This window comes from Carcharhinus amblyrhynchos, chromosome 6 (genome assembly GCF_965287045.1).
Source record: "Carcharhinus amblyrhynchos chromosome 6, sCarAmb.v2.hapA, whole genome shotgun sequence".
Classification (NCBI taxonomy): domain Eukaryota; kingdom Metazoa; phylum Chordata; class Chondrichthyes; order Carcharhiniformes; family Carcharhinidae; genus Carcharhinus; species Carcharhinus amblyrhynchos.
Window position 1 is genome coordinate 49,356,939 of NC_137329.1, and position 20,602 is coordinate 49,377,540.

General features: G+C 41.5%; 1 protein-coding gene across 1 annotated transcript in view; it reads left to right on the forward strand.

Moving 5' to 3' along the window:
• LOC145343913 (triokinase/FMN cyclase-like) overlaps window positions 1-20,346 on the forward strand; it is an 88,041-nt gene extending 67,695 nt beyond the window's left edge. The window contains exons 14-17 of the mRNA XM_080190432.1: window positions 4,454-4,557; window positions 11,946-11,979; window positions 12,473-12,562; window positions 19,096-20,346. Coding sequence (XP_080046558.1) covers window positions 4,454-4,557; window positions 11,946-11,979; window positions 12,473-12,562; window positions 19,096-19,269 — 402 coding nt within the window. The 3' untranslated portion in view covers window positions 19,270-20,346. The remainder of the gene's footprint in view (window positions 1-4,453; window positions 4,558-11,945; window positions 11,980-12,472; window positions 12,563-19,095) is intronic.
• The last annotated feature ends 256 nt before the right edge of the window (window positions 20,347-20,602 follow it).

The following is a 20,602-nucleotide window of genomic DNA, read 5'->3' on the forward strand; positions in this document are numbered from 1 at the left end:
AAGTGCATTGTTAAAATTTCCTTAATAATGGAATACTGATGTTAGGCTAACAAGCCTGTAGTTCATTGCCCTCTCTCTCCCACCTTTCTTGAAAAGCAGTGTAACATTTGTCTACTTCCAAGCTGAAGAGACAGTTTCTGAATCCAAAGAATTTTGGAAAATCATAGTGTTAGCACGAGTGGGCGAAACGACCACTACGGACTCAGGGTGAAGTTCAATAACGGCACAGCTTTATTTTCTTTACATCGACGGAGTAGCACAGTCGGGACATACAATCGGACTGTCCCGAAAGTGCTCTAAAGACTCCCCCACAACGGGCTATAGTTATACCTGAACTTCGCGTTTCAAATGGTAATCCTTTATTTACAGAATTTGACTTCAGCCATCCTGTTTCGATGTTTTCCAGTGTTGGAGCAATTGTTTTAAGTGTGTGTTAATCGTTTTTGTCTGGTTGGTTATCAATGGTCTGGAATCTCTGGGGTTTGAACCATAGGTGTGTTATTGATCTCAAGTGTTTTGAGGGGCCAGGGACGCTTTCTTAACTGTGTTAATTTTAGGTGTCTCCATGGGTTGTTTGACTGGTTTAGAAGTGCTGATTTTTGATGGGGTGGGGATGTGTTCTTTAATTTAGTTCCTGTAGGTGCCATCCTGTCCAATTTCCCTTATGTGCTAGCCCTCATTTGCATTCTAAAAGCATGCTCTTGCCTACTGATCAGTGTCTGTTACTTTGTGATTTTAGTGGAGGGCTCCGAGGATAGCTTTAGTTTGCTTCCGTTTTGTGTGCCCAATTTCATAAAATTTGTTGTCCGATAACAATAGCTAGCATTTCCACAAGCGCCACAGCTATCTCTTTTAGATTTGTCTGATTTTAACCCCTTAAGTATCTCCAATACATTTTCTCAGCTGTTATTCATTTCCTTAATTTCCTCACTTTTTAGCCCTTAGGTTGTTGTTGATTTCTGGTATGAAATTTGTATCTTCTATCTTGATGACAGACACAACGCCGCCACCATTTCCTCATTGCCCATGATAATTTTTCTCACCTCTGAGGGATCAACATTACTTCAGCTCCTCTTACTATTTATATAACAGCTCTTGCAATTAGTTTTTATATTTTAGTTTACTCTCATGCTCTATATTTTCCTTTTTATCAAATTTTTGGTGGCCCTTTGCTGATTTCTAAACATCCGCAATCCTCATACCTAGTTTCCTCAGTGAGCCACAGGTGGGTCTTTCTTGCTGAGACTTTTTTCAACAGAATGTATTTTTGTTGAACATTTTGAATTGTTTTTTTAAAAATCTCACATTATCCATTTACCACCATACCTTTTAGTCCATTTACGCAATTAACCTTAGCCAGTTGCCCCCTCATACCTATGTAATTGGCTTTGTATAAGATTCTCCTCTTTGATTAAAGTATGTCACTTCCAAACTTCAAGACTTGAACAGCAGGTTAGGTGTAAAGATTCGCATTCTAATCAGCAATCTGTAAACTGTCTGTGCTTTATATGCTCTGTCTTAGGCCAGAACTCTCCATTCACCTGACGAAGGGATTAACCCGAAAGCTTGTGCGTTTACTATCAAATAAATCGGTTGGACTAAAACCTGGTGTTGTCAGACTTTTTACTTTCAAACTTCACATGCAATTCAGAACTATTATGATTACTATTTTGCAGTGGATCTTTTACTGTGATGTTACTAATTAACCCTACTTCACTACACAATATTAGATCTAAGAATTTTTGCTCCAAGAAATTGTCATGAAAATACTCTACAAAATTATCAACTAGACCACTGTTCTCAATTTGATTGTCATTTTATATAAAGATTAAAGTCAGTCGCAATTATTATATTGCCTTTGTCACAAGATCCAATAATTTCTCGTTTAATGCTGTATCCAACAGTATAACGACCGTTTGGGAGGCGGGGGGCTATAAACTACTTCCACAGGTTTTTTCTGACTTTTGGTATTCCTCATTTCCACCTATACTGATTCCATTCATGATCATCTGAGACTAGATCATTTCTCACTAATGTTCTTGTCATCCTTTGCCATTCTATCTATCTTTCCAAAATGTGTTTCCTGGAATATTTATTTCCCAACCACAATTACTTTGTAATCATGGCAGGAATTCTCCAACTTCGCCTATAGCTAGGATTCTCCGGTTCCACTGCTGTGAATGGAGATTTAGCTGTATCAAATTCTCCGCTCTCATGGATGTGTCACAATGTCTGCAGCTCAGTCTCCAGCTCAATAACATGTGAGCCTACACTCCCCAAGCCATAACACTTCATCTTATTATTTTCAAAAGTTCGAGGAGATTGATCCAGTGACTGTGACAGAACACCGGTTTATGTCCAAGTTAGTATGACATGTGAATTGCAGGGCATCAGAAAGTTTATCCAGTGACACAGCCAAGATTCTTTCCCTCACCACCAGAACAAGTTAACTTTTTTTAAAATCATCTGACTGCTGTTTGTACGTCCTACTTGCTTTTGTCTGCATAACTGCAGTTCTGTGTGGAGTGCATGGAGAAGTTTCTGAGCAACATAGGAATGTCTGTATAAACAATATGCTTGTCACATTGCTTCTGGATTTTCCTTTCAATTTCTCAAACATGAGTAGCTGTGTGCCATAATATCAACAATATCAGTGCTTAAGAAATGGCAACAGTATGACATGATACAAATATGGCATTGTATTTTTAGGGTATGAAATCAAACATGCTATTCTCCACATGCCAACTCCCATTAAGGACCATTTCTTACCCGCTTTGAAAGAAAAACCGCAGTCTAAATTGGACCACTCTTGTTCTCGTTCTCATAGCTAAGACTGATACAACATTTTCAGAGCCTGAAAAGCAGCCTGCTGCTTGACAGTTTCAGAGGCAAATTGATAGGGTCCTTGAAATGAAAGGGGGAAAGATCAGTTGAGCAGGAACGCATCAAGACACCTAATCTCAGCTCACATTAGCTCCAGCTTCTGAAATGAACATTCTTTTTCAGCTGGAATGGTCTTATGTAAAGTGAATTTGGCATAGTTTCTACCAGCAGTGCCTGGGTTCTAAACCCAATGTTAAGCATTACCTAACAGTAACAAAGGATTGCTTCTGTTTAATTGATTGTTCTTTTTCTCTAAAGCTTTCTTCACCCACTCCCAGTTCTAGCTGGTACTTTTCTTCCTTTCCCCACAATTTAACCTGACATTACTTCTGTCACCTCTGTTTCAAGCTGGCACTATTCTTCATTTCTTCTACCTCCCAAATTCAACCTAGCACCCTTTTCCTGCTGCTTAAGTTAATTAGAACTTTTATTTTTATCTCTCTCATCCACAGTATTTCTAAAGACTTAGAAATCTCTTACTTGTCTGTACTGACACTGATTGACTCTGCTGCACACTATGGATGGGAATTCTTAATATTGCAGGAGTAACAATTTAGGCCCAAGTCCAGCAGGTGAGTGCCAAAGGCAAGGGCGAAGTACTTGCAAACGTCCTCATTCAGACTGAATGATCCACTTGGTCTCACCCCGAGATCACCATCGTCCCAGAAATTAGTTTTTACATCTTTGCAAGTGAAATGAAGAAACAGCTGAGAATATTGGGTACAGCAAAGGGCCTGACAATATCCTGGTTGTAGTGCTGAAGGCTGAAGACTTGTGCTCCGGATCCAGTCATGCCTCCAGTCAAGTTGTTCCAGTACAGCTACAATACTGGTTTTAGCCACAAAGTGGAAATTTATTCAGATATATCCTGTCCACAAACATCAGGCAAATCCAATCCAACCAATTATCATCCTTTTGGCCTGTTCTCAATCATCAGCAAAGTAATGGAAGCTCTTGTCCACACTGCTATCAAATGGCATTTAACTGCCCAATAATGCTGAGTTTGGATGCCAGGACCACTTGGATTCACATATCATTAGAAGTACAAAACAGCTGAATTCCAGAGTTGAAATAAGAATGACTGCCTTACCAGGCAGCATCCAACTAAGTGTGGCATTGAGGAGCCCTGGGAAATTGAAGTAAATGGGAATCAGCAAGAAAAATCTCCATTGGCTGATGTGATATACAGCACAAAGAAAAGCGGTCATTATTGTATATTAATTATTTGAAGTGGGAAAGCCCATCTCAGGTTGGACTATCAAGAATTGAAGCAAGCATCTTCTCCACTGTGTAATAAGTCTCAATGGATAAAGCAGCTGTCTGAACAATACTAATGGGATAAATTTTGGAACTAATGAGACAGCTGTTGGTAGCAAAATTCTGGCCTCAATCATATGGAGCACCTCTCATCAGTCTGAATTTAACATTATTTAGTAAGTTATTTTCCATTTCACCTCAAAAGGGTCATTCCACTTCACACAGTGAAAATGAATTGTGAATTTCCTGTAGTCTAATATTGTTTTAGTGGTTAGGAGACTCTATCTATAATGGCATGCCCTTTCTATTGTAGCTGTACAGTATTGCTTTGATGACAGCAGCACAAAGTCTGAAAGATAACAACAATGCCTCTGACTGGGCAGTGGCTTTGACTTCTGGAATTGAAGCATTAAAGAGGTCAGTGTGCGCACGCTGTGTCACAGTGAGGTTAAAATGGTTTAAAACAAATAAATAAGAACATAAGAAATAGGAGCAGGAGTGGGCCTTCGAGCCTGCCCCGCCATTTAATAAGATCATGGCTGATCTAAAGTGGATCAGTTCCACTTTCCTGCTTTCTCCCCATAACCCTTAATTCCCTTGTCTATCAGATCTCCTAATGTAATTTGAGTTTGTTTACTTGGTTTGACCCGAAAGACCCCGGCCTTGTCTATCAGAAACCTATCTACCCATGACTTAAATATATTCAGCGAGGTAGCCTCCACCAGTTCAATGGGCAGAGAATTCCAGAGATTCACCACCCTTTCAGTGAAGAAGCTCCTCCTCAACTCCGATCTAAACTGCACCCCCCCGCCCCCTTATTTTGAGGCTGTGTCCTCTAGTTCTGCTATCCTTTCTAAGCAGGAAGAATCTCTCTACCTCTACCCTATCTAGCCCTTTCATTATCTTGTAAGTCTCTATAAGATTCCCCTCAGCCTTCTAAACTCTAACGAGTACAGACCCAGTCTATTCAATCTCTCTTCATAAGCTAACCCCCTCATCTCCAGTATTAGCCTGGTGAACCTTCTCTGTACTCCCTCCAAGGCCAGTATATCTTTTCTCAAATGCAGGGACCAAAACTGCACACAGTACGCCAGCTGCGGCCTCATCAGTACCCTGTACAGTTGCAGCAAGACCTCCCTACTTTTATAATCTATCCCCCTCGCGATAAAGGCCAACATTCCATTCACCTTCTTGATCACCTGCTGCACCTGCAGACTGGGTTTTTGTGACTTGTGCACAAGGACCCCCAGGTCCCTCTGCACTGTAGCATGCTGCAGCTTTTCGCCCTTTAAATAATAATCCCTCCTACTCTTATTTCTACCAAAGTGGATAACCTCACATTTGCTAATGTTATACTCCATCTGCCAGGCCCTCGCCCACTCACTGAGCCTACCCAGATCTCTCTGCAGACTTTCCGCACCTTCCATGCAATTTGCTTTTCCACTCATCTTCATGTCATCAGCAAATTTCGTTACCCTACACTCAGCCCCCTCCTGCAGATCGTCTATGTAAATGGTAAACAGTTGAGGCCCCAGCACCGATCCCTGCGGCACTCCACCAGTCACCAACTGCTAACCAGAAAAGCACCCATTGATTCCAACTCTCTGCTTGGATGCCATGGAATAGGCTGCAATTCTGTTTGATTGTTTCTATGCTATTTCCCTCTCTGTACAGCTGAGTCTGAATTAGACTTTTTGCAACCTTAGAGTCATATTTAAGCCCGCAATGAACGTCCAACTTCACATCTGCACTTTCACTATTTTACAATGATATTTCCACTAACACAATATCTCCCAAAATCTCCTATCAATGCCATTGTTACTGCTAGACTTATTCTAACACACTCCTGGCTGGCTTCCCATAGTGTACCATTCCTAACTCGAGGTCAACCAAAACTATGCTGTTTGTGTCCCAAATTGTGCCAAATCCTATTCATCTATCACCACTATGCTCAGTGACTTTCACTGGTTCCCAGTTAAACAACACCTTGATTTCAAAATTCTTATCCTTGCTTTCAAACCCCTCTATGTCCTTGTCCCTCCCTAACTTTCTAATCTTCTTCAGCTGCACAAACCTCTAGGATATCTGGGCTTCTGTAATGCTGGCTTCTTGAGCATCCCTGATTTTAATAATTCTACTTTAGGTAGTTTTGCCTGCAGCTGCCTGGGCTCTAAGTTGTGAAATTCCCTCCCCTAACCCTTCCACTTCTCAATTTCACTTTCAGCCTTAAGGACATTCCTTAAAACTTACTTCTTTGACCTAACTTTAGATCGCCTGCCCTAATTTCCCCTTAAGTGGCTTGGTGTCAAATTTTATTTTTTACTGCCCTTGTGCAACCCTTTGAGATGTTTTATTACATTAAAGATGGTAAAAATTGTGCTTGTTATATTGGTAATCATTATAAGGTATTTCTGAGGTAATGGTAATCATTATAAAGGAATAATTGGTCACTCGAAGAAGGCTGATATGGCATCCAGTTTCAGAATGGTCGACAAAGCAGATATTAATCAACACATACCATTTGTCTTCAGTACAATGTAAAATACTGAAACACCGCTTAATGATGATCCATTGTAAACAAGCAATTAGGAAGGATGTGGTGGTAATTAATTGAATCTTACAGCTAAAGGGGAGTCACTGGCATCCTTGGGGCAATATAAGTGGCTGATGCTGCATTAGAGTGGCCATCTTACCCACTTCCTACAGATTTGTCTAGAGATAATGTGTTATCAGTGCCTTCTTACTCCTGTAGCTGCAATCTCACTATTGTGCAATGTTGCAGCTTATCATGATCATTCTGGAAACTCACGTTAGTGTGAACAAAGAATAAATCAAATTATAGCACAGTAACAGGTTCTTCAACCCTCCAAGCCTGCTGCCGGACTGAACTAAAACCCCCTACCCTTTCGGGGACCCTCTATTCCCAACTTTCAAGCAGTTATTGGATAGGCACATGGAACACACCAAAATGATATGGAGTGGGATAGCTTGATCTTGGATTCGGACATAGCTCGGCACAATATCGAGGGCAGAAGGGCCTGTACTGTGCTGTACTGTTCTATCTTCTATTCATGTATTTGTCAAGACGCCCCTTAAAAGTCACTACCACATCCGCTTTCGCTACCGCCCCCGGCAACAAGTTACATAAGAAATAGGAGCAGGAGTAGGCCATCTAGCCCCTTGAGCCTGCCCCGCCATTCAATAAGATCATGGCTGATCTGTCGCGGCTCAGTTCCACATTCCCGCCCTCTCCCCATAACCCTTAATCCCCTTGCCTATCAAAAACCTATCAACCCGCATCTTAAAAATATTTAGCGAGGCAGCCTCCACCACTTCAACGGGCAGAGAATTCCAGAGATTCACCACCCTTTGAGTGAAGAAGTTCCTCCTCAACTCCGTTCTAAACCACCCCCCCTTTATCTTGAGGCTGTGCCCTCTAGTCCTACTGTCCTTTCTGAGCGGGAAGAGCCTCTCCACCTCTATCCTATCCATCCCATTCATCATCTTATATGTCTCAATGAGATCTCCCCTCATTCTTCTAAACTCTAACGAGTACAAGCCTAGTTTATTCAGCCTCTCCTCATAGTTCAACCCCCTCAACTCCGGTATCAGCCTAGTAAACCTCCTCTGCACTCCCTCCAAGGCCAAAATATCTTTGCGCAGGTGCGGCGCCGAAAACTGCACACAGTACTCCAGCTGCGGCCTCACCAGTGCCCTATACAGCTGCAGCAAGACCTCCCTACTTCTATATTCAGTCCCCCTTGCTATGAAGGCCAGCATCCCATTCGCCTTCCTGACCACCTGCTGCACCTGCAGGCTGGGTTTTTGCGACTCATGCACAAGGACCCCGAGGTCCCTCTGCACTGTCGCACACTGCAGTTTTTCGCCACGTTAGTCCTTCCTATCATTATTCCTACCAAAGTGGACAACCTCACATTTGCCAACATTAAATTCCATTTGCCATTTCCTGGCCCATTCGCCCAGCCTATCTAGATCCTTCTGCAGACTCTCCACACCCTCCGCACAATTTGCCGTTCCACCAATCTTGGTGTCATCAGCAAATTTCGACACCATACACTCGGTTCCCTCCTCCAGATCATCTATATAAATGGTAAATAGCTGAGGCCCCAGCTGTTATTGCTGCTAATAGTAATTTTGCTCTTAGTTCAAGATTCAATCTAAGACAACCAAAGCACCTTCATTCTGATCTGAATCTTAACATCTCCAAAGTGTAGAAATTAACTTTGAGTTACAACAAATCCTTCCTCTATGGTCAGTAATAAAGAAGCTGTGAGCACGATTCATTAATGTATTTGCCTGACTTTTAATGAGTTTGTGAATTGCCATTCACTTTTAGACTTGGTTTCAATGGTGAGCTTAGAAAATTGGTGAGTTTCAAGTTTCAGTAGCAAGTTTCAAAAACTAGTGAAATCTGTAGATGCACCATTGAATTTATGATGTGGGTGATAGCCAAGTTCAGCACGCATGAGGACGGCCTCAACCAAGATCATGTCACAATATACATAACCCCCACTATTTGGCTTAGGCTTGCAAAATCCTACTTACTGTCCTGGCTTGAGACAATTCACACCTCTTTAACCTGTGATTATCCCTCTCTCCACTCGCATTGTCTGTACCTGTAAAAACTTGATTACTTGTAAATACTCGCATTCCAACCATTAACTTGAAATTACGTCTCTATCTATGTATGTCATGTTTATGAACTGAACTCTCCACTCATCTGAGGAAGAAGCAGCACTCTGAACGTTCATGATTCCACTGGTTCAGGTAAAATTCCCCCATGTTTTACCTGACAGGAAAATCTGTTGTCTTGAATCCACTGAAAGTAGTCATTCATATCTTCTTCCATGAGCAGAGTAATTTTTGAATTATGTACCTAATTATGCATTTTAAATTATAGTCCTAAATCACGAAACAGTGAGCACTATGCAAGTGCAGCAAAAACTTGAGAACTACTCACTTGCTAACTCCTCAGCGTTTTCTGCCACTTGCAAGACAGAATGATGCAATACTTTTCACTTGTCTGAATGTGAACATTTCCAACAAAACTCAATACCATCCAGGACAAAGGAGTCTATTTGATTGTCATTTCATCTAAATATCCACTGCCTTTGCTTCCATCATCTCATGGCTGCAGAAAATTACATCTACACAACATACTGCATCTACTTTTCAAAGCTTCTCTGGCAGCACTTTCAAAATTAGCAACCTCCACCACCCAAAATGATATGACAGTTTGATAAAAGGAAATGCCGTCCAATCCATGTTTCGCTTCAAGTCACACAGCATCCTGACTTTGACATATATCATCATTTCTTCATGTCACTGGGTCAAAATCTTAGAAGCTTCCATCCAATAGCATCATGGGAGCATCTTCGCGACATAGGCAGCAATAGTTCATAAGGAAGATCAATCACTACCGAAAACACTCAGTGACCAATAAACAACAACAAGCTTTGTCAATGGCTGCTCATATACTAAGAATTAGCAAAAAAGGAAGGCATTTTATAATATCACTATATTAATTTGAGGGAATATGGACATTTTGGGTGGAAAATTAAGATTCTTATGCATGAACTGTGGAAGGAGCAGGTCTCCTTGTATTCCTGTGAATTTGACTTCACATATCTTTCCATTAGCCAATAAATGCTGATTTGGATCTTCTGTCTTAGCACTGTTCCCCCTGTTATCAGCATAACCGTCAAAAAAGATTGTTAAATATGAAGTGCAAATTACATTGTGCATATCGAGTTTCCACAACCTAATGATTTGAGAACGTTACATTAGAAGTAGGCCCAGCCCGGCTAACTGGTCACACTCCGAGGCTTAGGCCTAGGCCTCGGCACCTCCCTCTGCGACTGGATCCTGAACTTCCTAACTCACCTACCACAATCAGTAAAGATAGGCAACAACACCTCCACCACGATCATCCTCAACACCAGTGCCCCACAAGGCTGTGTTTTCAGCCCCTTATTCTACTCCTTATACACCTATGACTATGTGGCCAAATTCCCCTCCAATGTGATTTTCAGGTTTGCTGACGACACTACTGTAGTGGATCGAATTTCAAACAATGATAACACGGAGTACAGGAATGAGGTACAGAATCTGGTAATTTGGTGCGGCAACAATAATCTCTCCCTCAATGTCAACAAAACGAAGGAGATTGTCATTGATTTCAGGAAATGTAAAGGAGAACATGCCCCTGTTTACATTAATGGGGATGAAGTAGAAAGGGTCAAGAGCTTCAAGTTTTAGGTGTCCAGATTACCAGCAACCTGTCCTGGTTCCCCCATGCTGAACTGTAGTTAAGAAAGCCAACCAATGCCTCTACTTTCTCAGAAGACTAAGGAAATTTGGCATATCAGCTACGAAACTCACCAAATTTTACAGACGTACCATTGAAAGCATTCTTTTTTTGTTGTATCATAGCTTGGTATAGTTCCTGCTCTGCTCAAGATCGCAAGGAACTACAAAATGTCGTGAATGTAGCCTATCCATCACGCAAACCAGTGTCCCATCCATCGACTCTGTCTACACTTCCCACTGCGTCAGAAAAGCAGCCAGCATAATTAAGAACTCCATGCACCCTGGACGTTCTCTCTTCCACCTTCTTCAGGAAAAAGATGCAAAAATCTGAGGTCAAGAACAGCTTCTTCCCTGTTGTCAGACTTTTGAATGGACTTACCTTGCAATACATTGATCTTTCTGTACACCTTAGCTATGACTGTAACACTACATTCTGCGTCTCGTTTCCTTCTCTATGAACAGTCTGTATAGCGCACAAGAAACAATACTTTTCACTGTATGTTAATACATGTGACAATAATAAATCAAATCCCTCCAAAGTAAATTGATCCTTACTGAAAGTTTGTGCTAATTGTGCACATTTACAGACTTTTGAGGAATCTCCAAAGATTAGCTGGATTTTTTGGGTGCAAGAATACTAATGGATAGGTTTTGAAAGGTATTTAAAATGTTCTTGACAAGGTTGAGCAAGTGAAGTTCACAGGTCCTCTGCATCCAAACAAGTAAAGCAGCGAATTTACTACAAATGTCATGTTCCCATTGTACCAAAAGTTGTAATCATACAGCCAACAGGAATGGCTGGGTAGGCTGGTTCTGCCCTATCTTCTCTGGAACTTACAAACTTCAAAATTCGCCTGAACCTGGAAATCTTATCTATGGGAGTTTCCAACCGCTGCCTGATCCACATTCATTCCAGAACTCTGAGGATGTAGGTATCACTGGTAAGGCCAGCATTTATTGCCCATTCCTAATTGTCCTTGAACTGAGTGGTTTGGCTAGGCCATTTCAGCAGGAATTTAAAAGTCAACAACATTGCTGTGGGTCCAGAGTCAGAAATATGCCAGACCAGATAAAGATAGCAGATTTCCTTTCCTGAAGGACATTAGTGAACCAGATGGGTTTTTAAAAAATCAGTGATAGTTTCATGTCACAATTACTGAGACTAGTTATCAATGTACCACTTAATTTGACTTCCACCAGCTGCCATGGTGGGATTCGAACCCATGTCCCCAGAGCATAACTTGGGCCTCTACATTACTAATCCAGTGACATACATTATTGTCTCATTCTGAAAATTTTGATCTCAGAATCTCTAAACACCACATTGACCTCAATATTCTACCATACTTTCTTGTAGGAAGAAATATATTTAAGAAGTTTGTTTCAAATTTTCTCTGCTTCTTTCTCTCAAGTGTGCTTAATGTGACTTGGTGTTTGCCACCAGTGATTTAATTTGCTTCATTTTTGTTGTTCAGATATGGAGGAGCTGAGCTAGGAGACAAAACCATGGTGAGTCCTGCTGCTTGAATTGAGTAGTCTCACTTGTCTCTAAATACCAAGAAAAATAATATTACATCAAACCTGCACCAATGACAATCCCACCCACAGCCCCACTTACTTACCCTGTCAGTCACTCCGACGTTAAGGGGCAATTTAACATGGACAATTTTGTCTGAATCATACCTGTGAAACACCTTGGGCAGGATTTTACGGCCTTGTTCATTCCAAAACTGTAAAATCCTGCCCGAGGTCAACAGACGTTCCCATGCTCCGAGTGCTGTGGCAGGCGGACCGGTAAAATTCCAGCCCTGTGATAGTTCCTGTGTTAAAGTGGCTAGATAAGTGCCTCGTTGTATGCTCTTCTTAAACACTATGATTGAGATCCAAATTATAGATAGGAACTGCTTGTGAGCTGCAGGACTGCTTTCAATTTACGTTCATGTTTATTGGGTCATTGTTTATATGGATCTTAATCTGTACTATTTTGTACCTCCTATGCTAGCTTGACTCACTCTGTCCTGCTGAGTGTGAGTTACGTAAATTAACAGGTGGAAATGGCAATGCACTGCAGGTGTTGGCTGAGGCTGTGCAGGTAAGGACAACCTGAGTTCTAATCAATATGTGAATGTGAGAGGCAAACACTTACTAGGATATCTGCTGCTGATCACTATCCAGTGACAGTGCGGGAGCCTGTGTACAAGGATGATAAGTGAGGACAGGTGTTATATATTGTATGTCTTGTCTGGTTTGCTATACTTTGAAAGCCAGCTCATTATGGGATTATAGGATCCATGTTTTCTCATTAGTTCAATTGCTGAAGTAATATATGACAGTTGCAGTGTTATTCACCTCCTGTGTTTACATGTGTGCGTGTGTACTGATTGATCTTAAATGATCCCAGGATTAAAACATAACAAACTGGTAATGAGAATGACGGACTTTTGCTGTAGAGGCAGTCGAGAAACGAAACTAAAGTAAGAGACTTTATTTTTCAACTGAACCACGTATTGGATTTGTACTGGCCTGTGGATAAAGGCTGGCAGGGGATCTGTAGAGATGGCAACAAAAAGAAACCTGCAGATTTCAAAAATAAAAGGTAACTAAAGTACAACAAGGTTAAAAAAAAATGCAGCTGTTTGGAAGATTAAAAAAAAAGACAATAAGAAGAGCTGTTGCTTTTAAGTTTTTTTTAAAAAATGTCACTCACAAAAGAACCTGAAGAGCTAATAAAACAAAATTACTAGTGGAAATAAAGGGGCCTGATCAGACCATGAGCCCACAGGGACTTCCGAAGCGTAGAAAACATAGAGTGAAAGTCCCTGCCAAGTAAAAAAGAGAACGATAAATACCCTCTCAAATCGCTGTGAACTGTAAAAAAAAATGCTGTTGTTTTCAAAGTTTTGGAGCATGAAGGAATTGCCATAAAATTGAATATCAAAGCTGACTCTCAACTAAAATTTTTAAAGGCTAGAACCATGCCTTATGCCATATGACCAAAAGTCAAAGCTGACCTGGGGCATCTGATCATGATAGATTATAAGAACATAAGAACTAGGAGCAGGAGTAGGCTATCTGGCCCCTCGAGACCGCTCCATCAATAAGATCATGGCTGATCTTTTTGTGGACTCAGCACCACTTACCCGCACACTCACCATAACCCTTTACTGTTCAAAAATTGTATCTATCCTTGCCTTACAAACATTCAATGAGGTAGCCTCAACTGCTTCACTGGGGAGGGAATTCCACAGATTCACAACCCTTTGTGTGAAGAAGTTCCTCCTTAACTAAATCCTAAATCTGCTCCCCCTTATTTTGAGGCTATGCGCCCTAGTTCTAGTTTCACCTGCCAGTGGAAATAACTTCCCTGCTTCTATCTTGTCTATTCCCTTCATAATCTTATATGTTTCTATAAGATCTCCCCTCATTCTTCTGAATTCCAATGAGTATAGACCCAATCTACTCAGTCGCTCATCATAAGCCAACCCTCTCGATTCCAGAATCAACCTAGTGAAACTCCTCTGCATCCCCTCAGTGCCAGTGTATCCCTTCTCAAATAAGGAGACCAAAACTGTACACAGTACTCCAGGTGTGACCTCACGAGCACCTTATACAGCTGCAACATAACCTCACTGGTTTTAAACTCCATCTCTCGAGCAATGAAGGACAGAATTCCATTTGCCTCCTTAATTATCTGCTGCATCTGCAAACCAGCTCTTTGTGATTCTTGCACAAGGACACCCAGGTCCCTCTGCATAGCAACATGCTACAATATTTTACCATTTAAATAATAGTCTATTTTGCTGTTATTCCTACCAAAATGGACATTTACCAACATTGTACTCCATCTGTCAGATCCTCGCCCTCTAATTTAGACTATCATATCCCTTTGCAGACTTTCAGTGTTCTGTGTACAATTTGCTCTGCCACTCATGTTCGTGTCATCTGTAAATTTTGACACAACACTTGGTCTCCAACTTCAAATCATCTATGTAAATTGTAAACAATTGTGGGCCCAACACTGATCCCTGAGACACACTACTAATCACTGATCGCCAACTAGAAAAACATCCATTTACTCCCACTCTTTGCTTTCTGTTAGTTAACCAATCCTCTATCCATGCTATTGCATTACCTGTTACACCATGCACCTTTATCTTACGCAGCAGTCTTTGGTGTGGCACTTTGTTAAATGCCTTCTGAAAATCCAGATATACCACATCCACAGGTTCCCCATTGTCCACTGCGCATGTAATATTCTCAAAGAATTCCACCAAATTGGTCAAACATGAGCTGCCCTTCATGAACCCATGCTGCGTCTTACCAATGGAACAATTTATATGCAGATGTCTCGCTATTTCTTCCTTGATGACAGATTCAAGCATTTTCCCTACTACAAAAGTTAAGCTAACCGGCCTATAGTTACCCGCTTTTTGTCTACCTCCTTTTTTAAACAGAGGTGTCACATTTGCTGTTTTCCAATCTGCGGGAACCACCCCAGAGTCCAGCAAATTTTGGTAAACTACCACTCGTGCATTTGCTATTTTCCCTGCCATCTCTTTTAGTACTCTGGGATGCATTCCATCAGGGCCAGGAGACTTGTCTACCTTCAGCCCCATGAGCTTGCCCAATACTACTTCTTTCATAATAATGATAGTTTCTAGGTCCCCATCTGCCATAGCCTTCTTGTCATCAATTTTTGGCGTGTTATTTGTGTCTTCCATTGTGAAGACCGACACAAAATACCTGTTCAATGCCTCAGCCATTTCCAGTTATTACATCCCCATTCTCATCCTCTAAAGGACCAATTTATACTTTAGCCACTCTTTTTCATTTTATATATTTGTAGGAACTTTTGCTATCTGTTTTTATATTCTGAGCTAGTTTACTCTCATAATCCATTTCACTTTTCTTTATAGTCTTTTTCGTGGCGTTCTGTTGACCTTCAAAGATTTCCCAATCCTCCAGTTTCCCACTAATCTTTGCCACTTCATATGCCTTTTCTTTCAATTTAATACCCTCCTTTATTTCCGTAAATATTCATGGTTGATTATCTCTTTTTCTACTTTTGCTGAGCACAGTGAAAGATAGCTTTGAAAGTCCTCCACTGTCCCTCAGTTGTCCCACCATAAAGTTTTTGCTCTGCCTTAGCCAACATCTCCCTCATCCCTTTGTAGTCTCCTTTGTTTAAGCACAAGACACTGATATTGGATTTTACCTTCTCACACTCCATCTGTATTATAATTTCAACCATTCTGTGATCACTTCTTCCGAGAGGATCCCTAACTGTAACATCATTAATTTTTCCTGTCTCATTACACAGGACAAGTCTAAGATAGCTTGCTCCCTCATAGGTTCCGTTACATACTGTTCAAGGAAGCTATCGCAGATATATTCAATGAACTCCTCCTCAAGGCTGCTTTGACCAGTCTGGGGTTTGACCAATTGATATGTAGATTAAAATCCCCCATGATAATTGCTGCACCATTTTCAAATGCATCAGTTATTTCTTTGTTTATTTCTTGCCCCACCATGACGTTATTATTTGATGACCTATAGACTATGCCTATGGGTGACTTTTTCTCCTGTTTCTAATTTTCACAAAAATGGATTCAATTTTTTTTCATAGAACCTATATCATCTCTCACTACTGCCCTGCCATCCTTAAATATCAGAGCTACGCCACCTCCCTTACCTTCCTGTCGGTCCCTCCAAACAGTCTGATACCCCTGGATATTTAACTCCCAGTCGTGACCATCCTGCAACCATGTCTCTGTAATGGCTACCAAATCATACTGGTTCGCAATGATTTGTGCCGTCAACTCATTTAACTTGTTTTGAATGCTACAAGCACTCAGATAAAGTGATCTTACGCTCGTTATGTCTTGGTACCTGTCCCTCATGTGGATGGACAGCATATTATTCCAGTGCTCTAGAAAGATGGCTCTATAAGTATCTGTGGAGATTTCAGAGTTACTGTTAACCCTGTGTTGCTCAATACCCATAGACCTATGCCAGGCTAACTATGCAAATTGACAAGAAGTCACAAGAATATTTTACCATCATAACTCACAAGTGAATGTACAGATATTGCCATGTGCCTTTTTTAATAGAATCACTTGCAGCCTTGTTTCAGTGATCCATGGAGCAAAAAGGGTGCAAGTTGATCATGATGTTTAAAGTAACATTTAAATATGCATAGCCCGTTCAACGCTAGATTCTCCCAGCTCCTGGGATCTTCCAGCCCTCAGGTACGATGCAAATCTAGTAAGAATCACTACTGGTCTCCACTAGTGAAGACCAGGTGTGATGGCCACACTGGAAGCTCATGGACATGGCTGGTCATTGAAACCCCTGGGTGGTCAGGGACATGACTGGACAGTGCCCATCTGGCAGTTCCAACCTGACATAGTGGCAGTGCCAGGGAAATTGCCAAGGGGATGGGGCTATGCAGGTGGGATCGTGCACGGGGTATGTCAGGGGTCGCACAAGAGTGGACCATGAAAAGGGGTTTGTCGCGAGTCATGAGGGGAGGGTGCATGTCGGGGATCGTGAAGGGAGGCATATTGGGAATCATGAGGGACCCATTGGCAGGGCTCCAGCGCTCAGATGCCAGTATGCGCCAGTATTGCTCCAATTTTCAATTCATTATGACACTTGGTCAGTTTTTGGGAAGATTGCAGCCTCCGTGTCACAACAAAACCAGAAAATGACAGAAGTCTGTGATGCTGCATTCAAGGCTAAAGTAGTGCTGACAGATTCTGATGTATTGACACTCTTTGATTCCTTCTTACCTCTACAATGTGCATGTGATGCATTGCCATTTAGAGTTGAGACCATTCTCTTACATACAATTTCCTCTGGTGTGGAGAGGCCCATAGCATTTGCTTCACAGACCTCAAAGCAGAGAGCCAATATGCTCAAATTGAACGTAAAGCACTGGGGATCATTTTCGGAATCCAGAAATTTTTACCCGTTAAAGTTCACACTCCTGACTGATCATTGACCACTCAGCTCAATGTTCAGTCTTTCAAGATTGCCCCTACCAGTCAGCCATAGGAACACTGCTCAAAAAGACATCATCTACTTTGCACATGTGCAGAACACACATATCACTTCAGTGCAAATCAAGAACGCGACTTGAGTGGTCCAACATTGTCCAAAGTCTTGGACCTTGTGATGTATGGCAACTTTTCTCCAGACTTCCAAAGAACCACAGAATCCATACAATACAGGAGGCCATTTGGCCCATCGAATCTGCACTGACTCTCCAAAAGATTTCATCACTTTAAATGAGCTTTCTCCACATCAAGAAATGCTGAACCCAGTCTCACCTAGCTCGACTTAAGTTGAAGTCTTTCAGCTACAAGTCCAAAATTGTCTTCAGGCTCCAATGAACATTACTCTGCAAAAGCACCCACATCGGGAGAGAATACTCCTGAGTGTCTGGGTTATAGTTAAGGTGAACCTGTGTATTTTTTTTGAGACAGTCTACCCTCTTTTCAGTCAACGTTTTGTTAAACTGACAGTTCCAATAAGGGGAGCAGAATATGTTACTTACAGTATGTCTTGTCAGGCTTATGGTACTTTGCAAGCCAATGCATTATGGGATGGCAGGATCATTGATGTATTCTTCCATGAAATCATTCAAATTTTGATCGTGTCGTGGGCATATAACAGTAGTTTTCATTCATGAACTTTTTAATAAAGGTCCAAACCTTCATCACTAAGTAACTGGTGAGCAACCATCTCATAAAGAACTTCACTTCAAATTTTACTTTTTGTGGAGGGTGACAATGTCCCTTGTGTAACCTTAGCAGAGTAGTGACCTGTGTCCACGTATTCACTTCATTTTTTCCACATGCACTTGGTTCAAACTCCAAGATCATTGGAGGGTAATCATGGTATGGTAATGATATATGTGCTCTGCCAAAGGCAGGTTATCAGCTCATTGTCTGTTGATACTTCATCCTAAGCTATTGGCAGTTTATGTCAATGGTGGTTTTGCCATTGCCTTCTACTCTCGAGCACAGCAAGGAGGCAGATCCTTAGGCCGGAACTCTACCACCTCGCCCGCCACGGAACTGGAGCGGGCGAGGGTCCGACAACATAATTCGTCGTTTCCAGTCTCACCCGAGCGAGGCTGTAAAACCCCGCCGTAAGTCTATCTCAGCCAGAATTGAACCTGCACTGTTGGTATTATTCTGAACCACCTTAGTTTTATATCCACAAAGTAATTTCTTAGATTCCACACTTCACCTTTAGAAAGCCAAGCAGTGAAGGATAGAACTGCAGCCTAATCTTTATACACTTTATCAACAGAAATGAAACATGCACTTGCAAACCCAACCACCACAGGTTCAGTCTCTTATATATGTCCTTTGACTGAATAAAATTAAATACTCAAATACAATGTTCCTTGGTATACATATGGCTGCCTCATGATTAATAATTGAATGAAACTAGTTGGATCACAAATTAATACAGCACAAGATGTGAGACTTGCTGAATGTGCAACAGTGCAGGTAACATTACAATGATCTCCAGACCAGAATGAGCAGTATGTGTTGAGACAGCTTTGTGGGATTGAGAAATTAACGTAATTTCATCTCTTATCTCTGTTTCCAGAAAGCTGAAGCAGGCGCAGAAGCTACCAAGGATATGATAACAAAGGCAGGACGGGCAAGTTATATCTCTTCAGCTCAGTTCACAAGACCCGATCCAGGAGCTGTTGCTTGTGCTGCCATTTTGAAGGCCATCTTGACTGCTCTTGAACAGCCTCCTCCAGAAGAGCAGGAATGAAGAGCTGCGTAGGGCAGGGAAGGCTTTTTTATGTGTGTTCCTTGCTTGAGCTCCCTATTATTGTGGGCTGTAAAGGTGTCATAGGAAAATGTTCGAAGTCAACCCTGTGATAAAATTACATCAATGTATTCACTAATTGGTTTATATTTCTTCAATTCATCAATGCCCACTTTGCACCCTATATCTGCTGATCCTCACTGTACACCCTATAGTCACCGACACTGTCGATACCTACTCATCCTTAGTCTTTGCCGTTCACCTTACATGCACTACTACCCACTATGTACCATGCTTGCATTGATGTGTGCTGTACACCCAATAGTACTAATATCCAAATGCACCACATACATACTGTCCCTCAAGGGTGATCTACATCCACTGATACTCAATGTGCGCTACATACCTGTAGCCATTACACTTGTTAATGCTCACAGAGGATCAGAATCATTAACTCCTTGACTCATTCATCCTCAGTATGTGACGTGATCAATATTCTTTGTGCAACTTACACTGACCAATAATCACTGCGCACCACAGTTGTTGATATCCACTGTGCATCCTATACTGGACACATCCACTGTATATCCTGTGCCCATTAATCCCCATGGTGCACCTTAACCCATTATTGGAAGCTATACAATGTACACCAACTTATTTCTAGTACGCAACACCCACCAGTATCCACTGTATATCAACTAGTATACTTGACTCAACCTGAAAATTGATAACGAGCCCCAAGGAGATCTATTTGTAATATTGTAATCTGGCAAACTTTCACTTTGAGCATTTGGATACTTGATTGTGCCATGTGGGCTAACTGCACCAATACTGACTAGTTCCATTCTCCTGTTACTTCCATTCTAATCATTTACGATCCAAAAGACTTAAATAGTAATTATCTGAAAGCTGGTGCACAAGCCATTGTGTAACCAAGAAAGGAGATCAGGAGTTGGAGGTCCAGGCAAACATTGATACACATATGGACCTCCATAACAAAGGATTTGCAGGGCTTTTGTAAACAGCAATTCAGCAATGGAAAAATAATATTCAATAAAGATTAAATTGGTCAGAGTTTAATATTTTTGTTGATTTGCAAAAGGGCCTGATGGGAGATACTCCAAAATACTGGGAGAGGCAAGGGAGGAAATTGCTAGGGCCTTGAGAAAAATCTTTATATCCTCACTGGCTACCGGGGAGGTCCCAGAGAATTGGAGCACAGCCAATGTTGTTCCTTTGTTTAAGAAGGGTAGCAAGGATAATCCAGCTAATTACAGGCCAGTGAGCCTTATGCCAGTGATAGGGAAATTATTTGAGAGGATTCTTCGAGACAGGA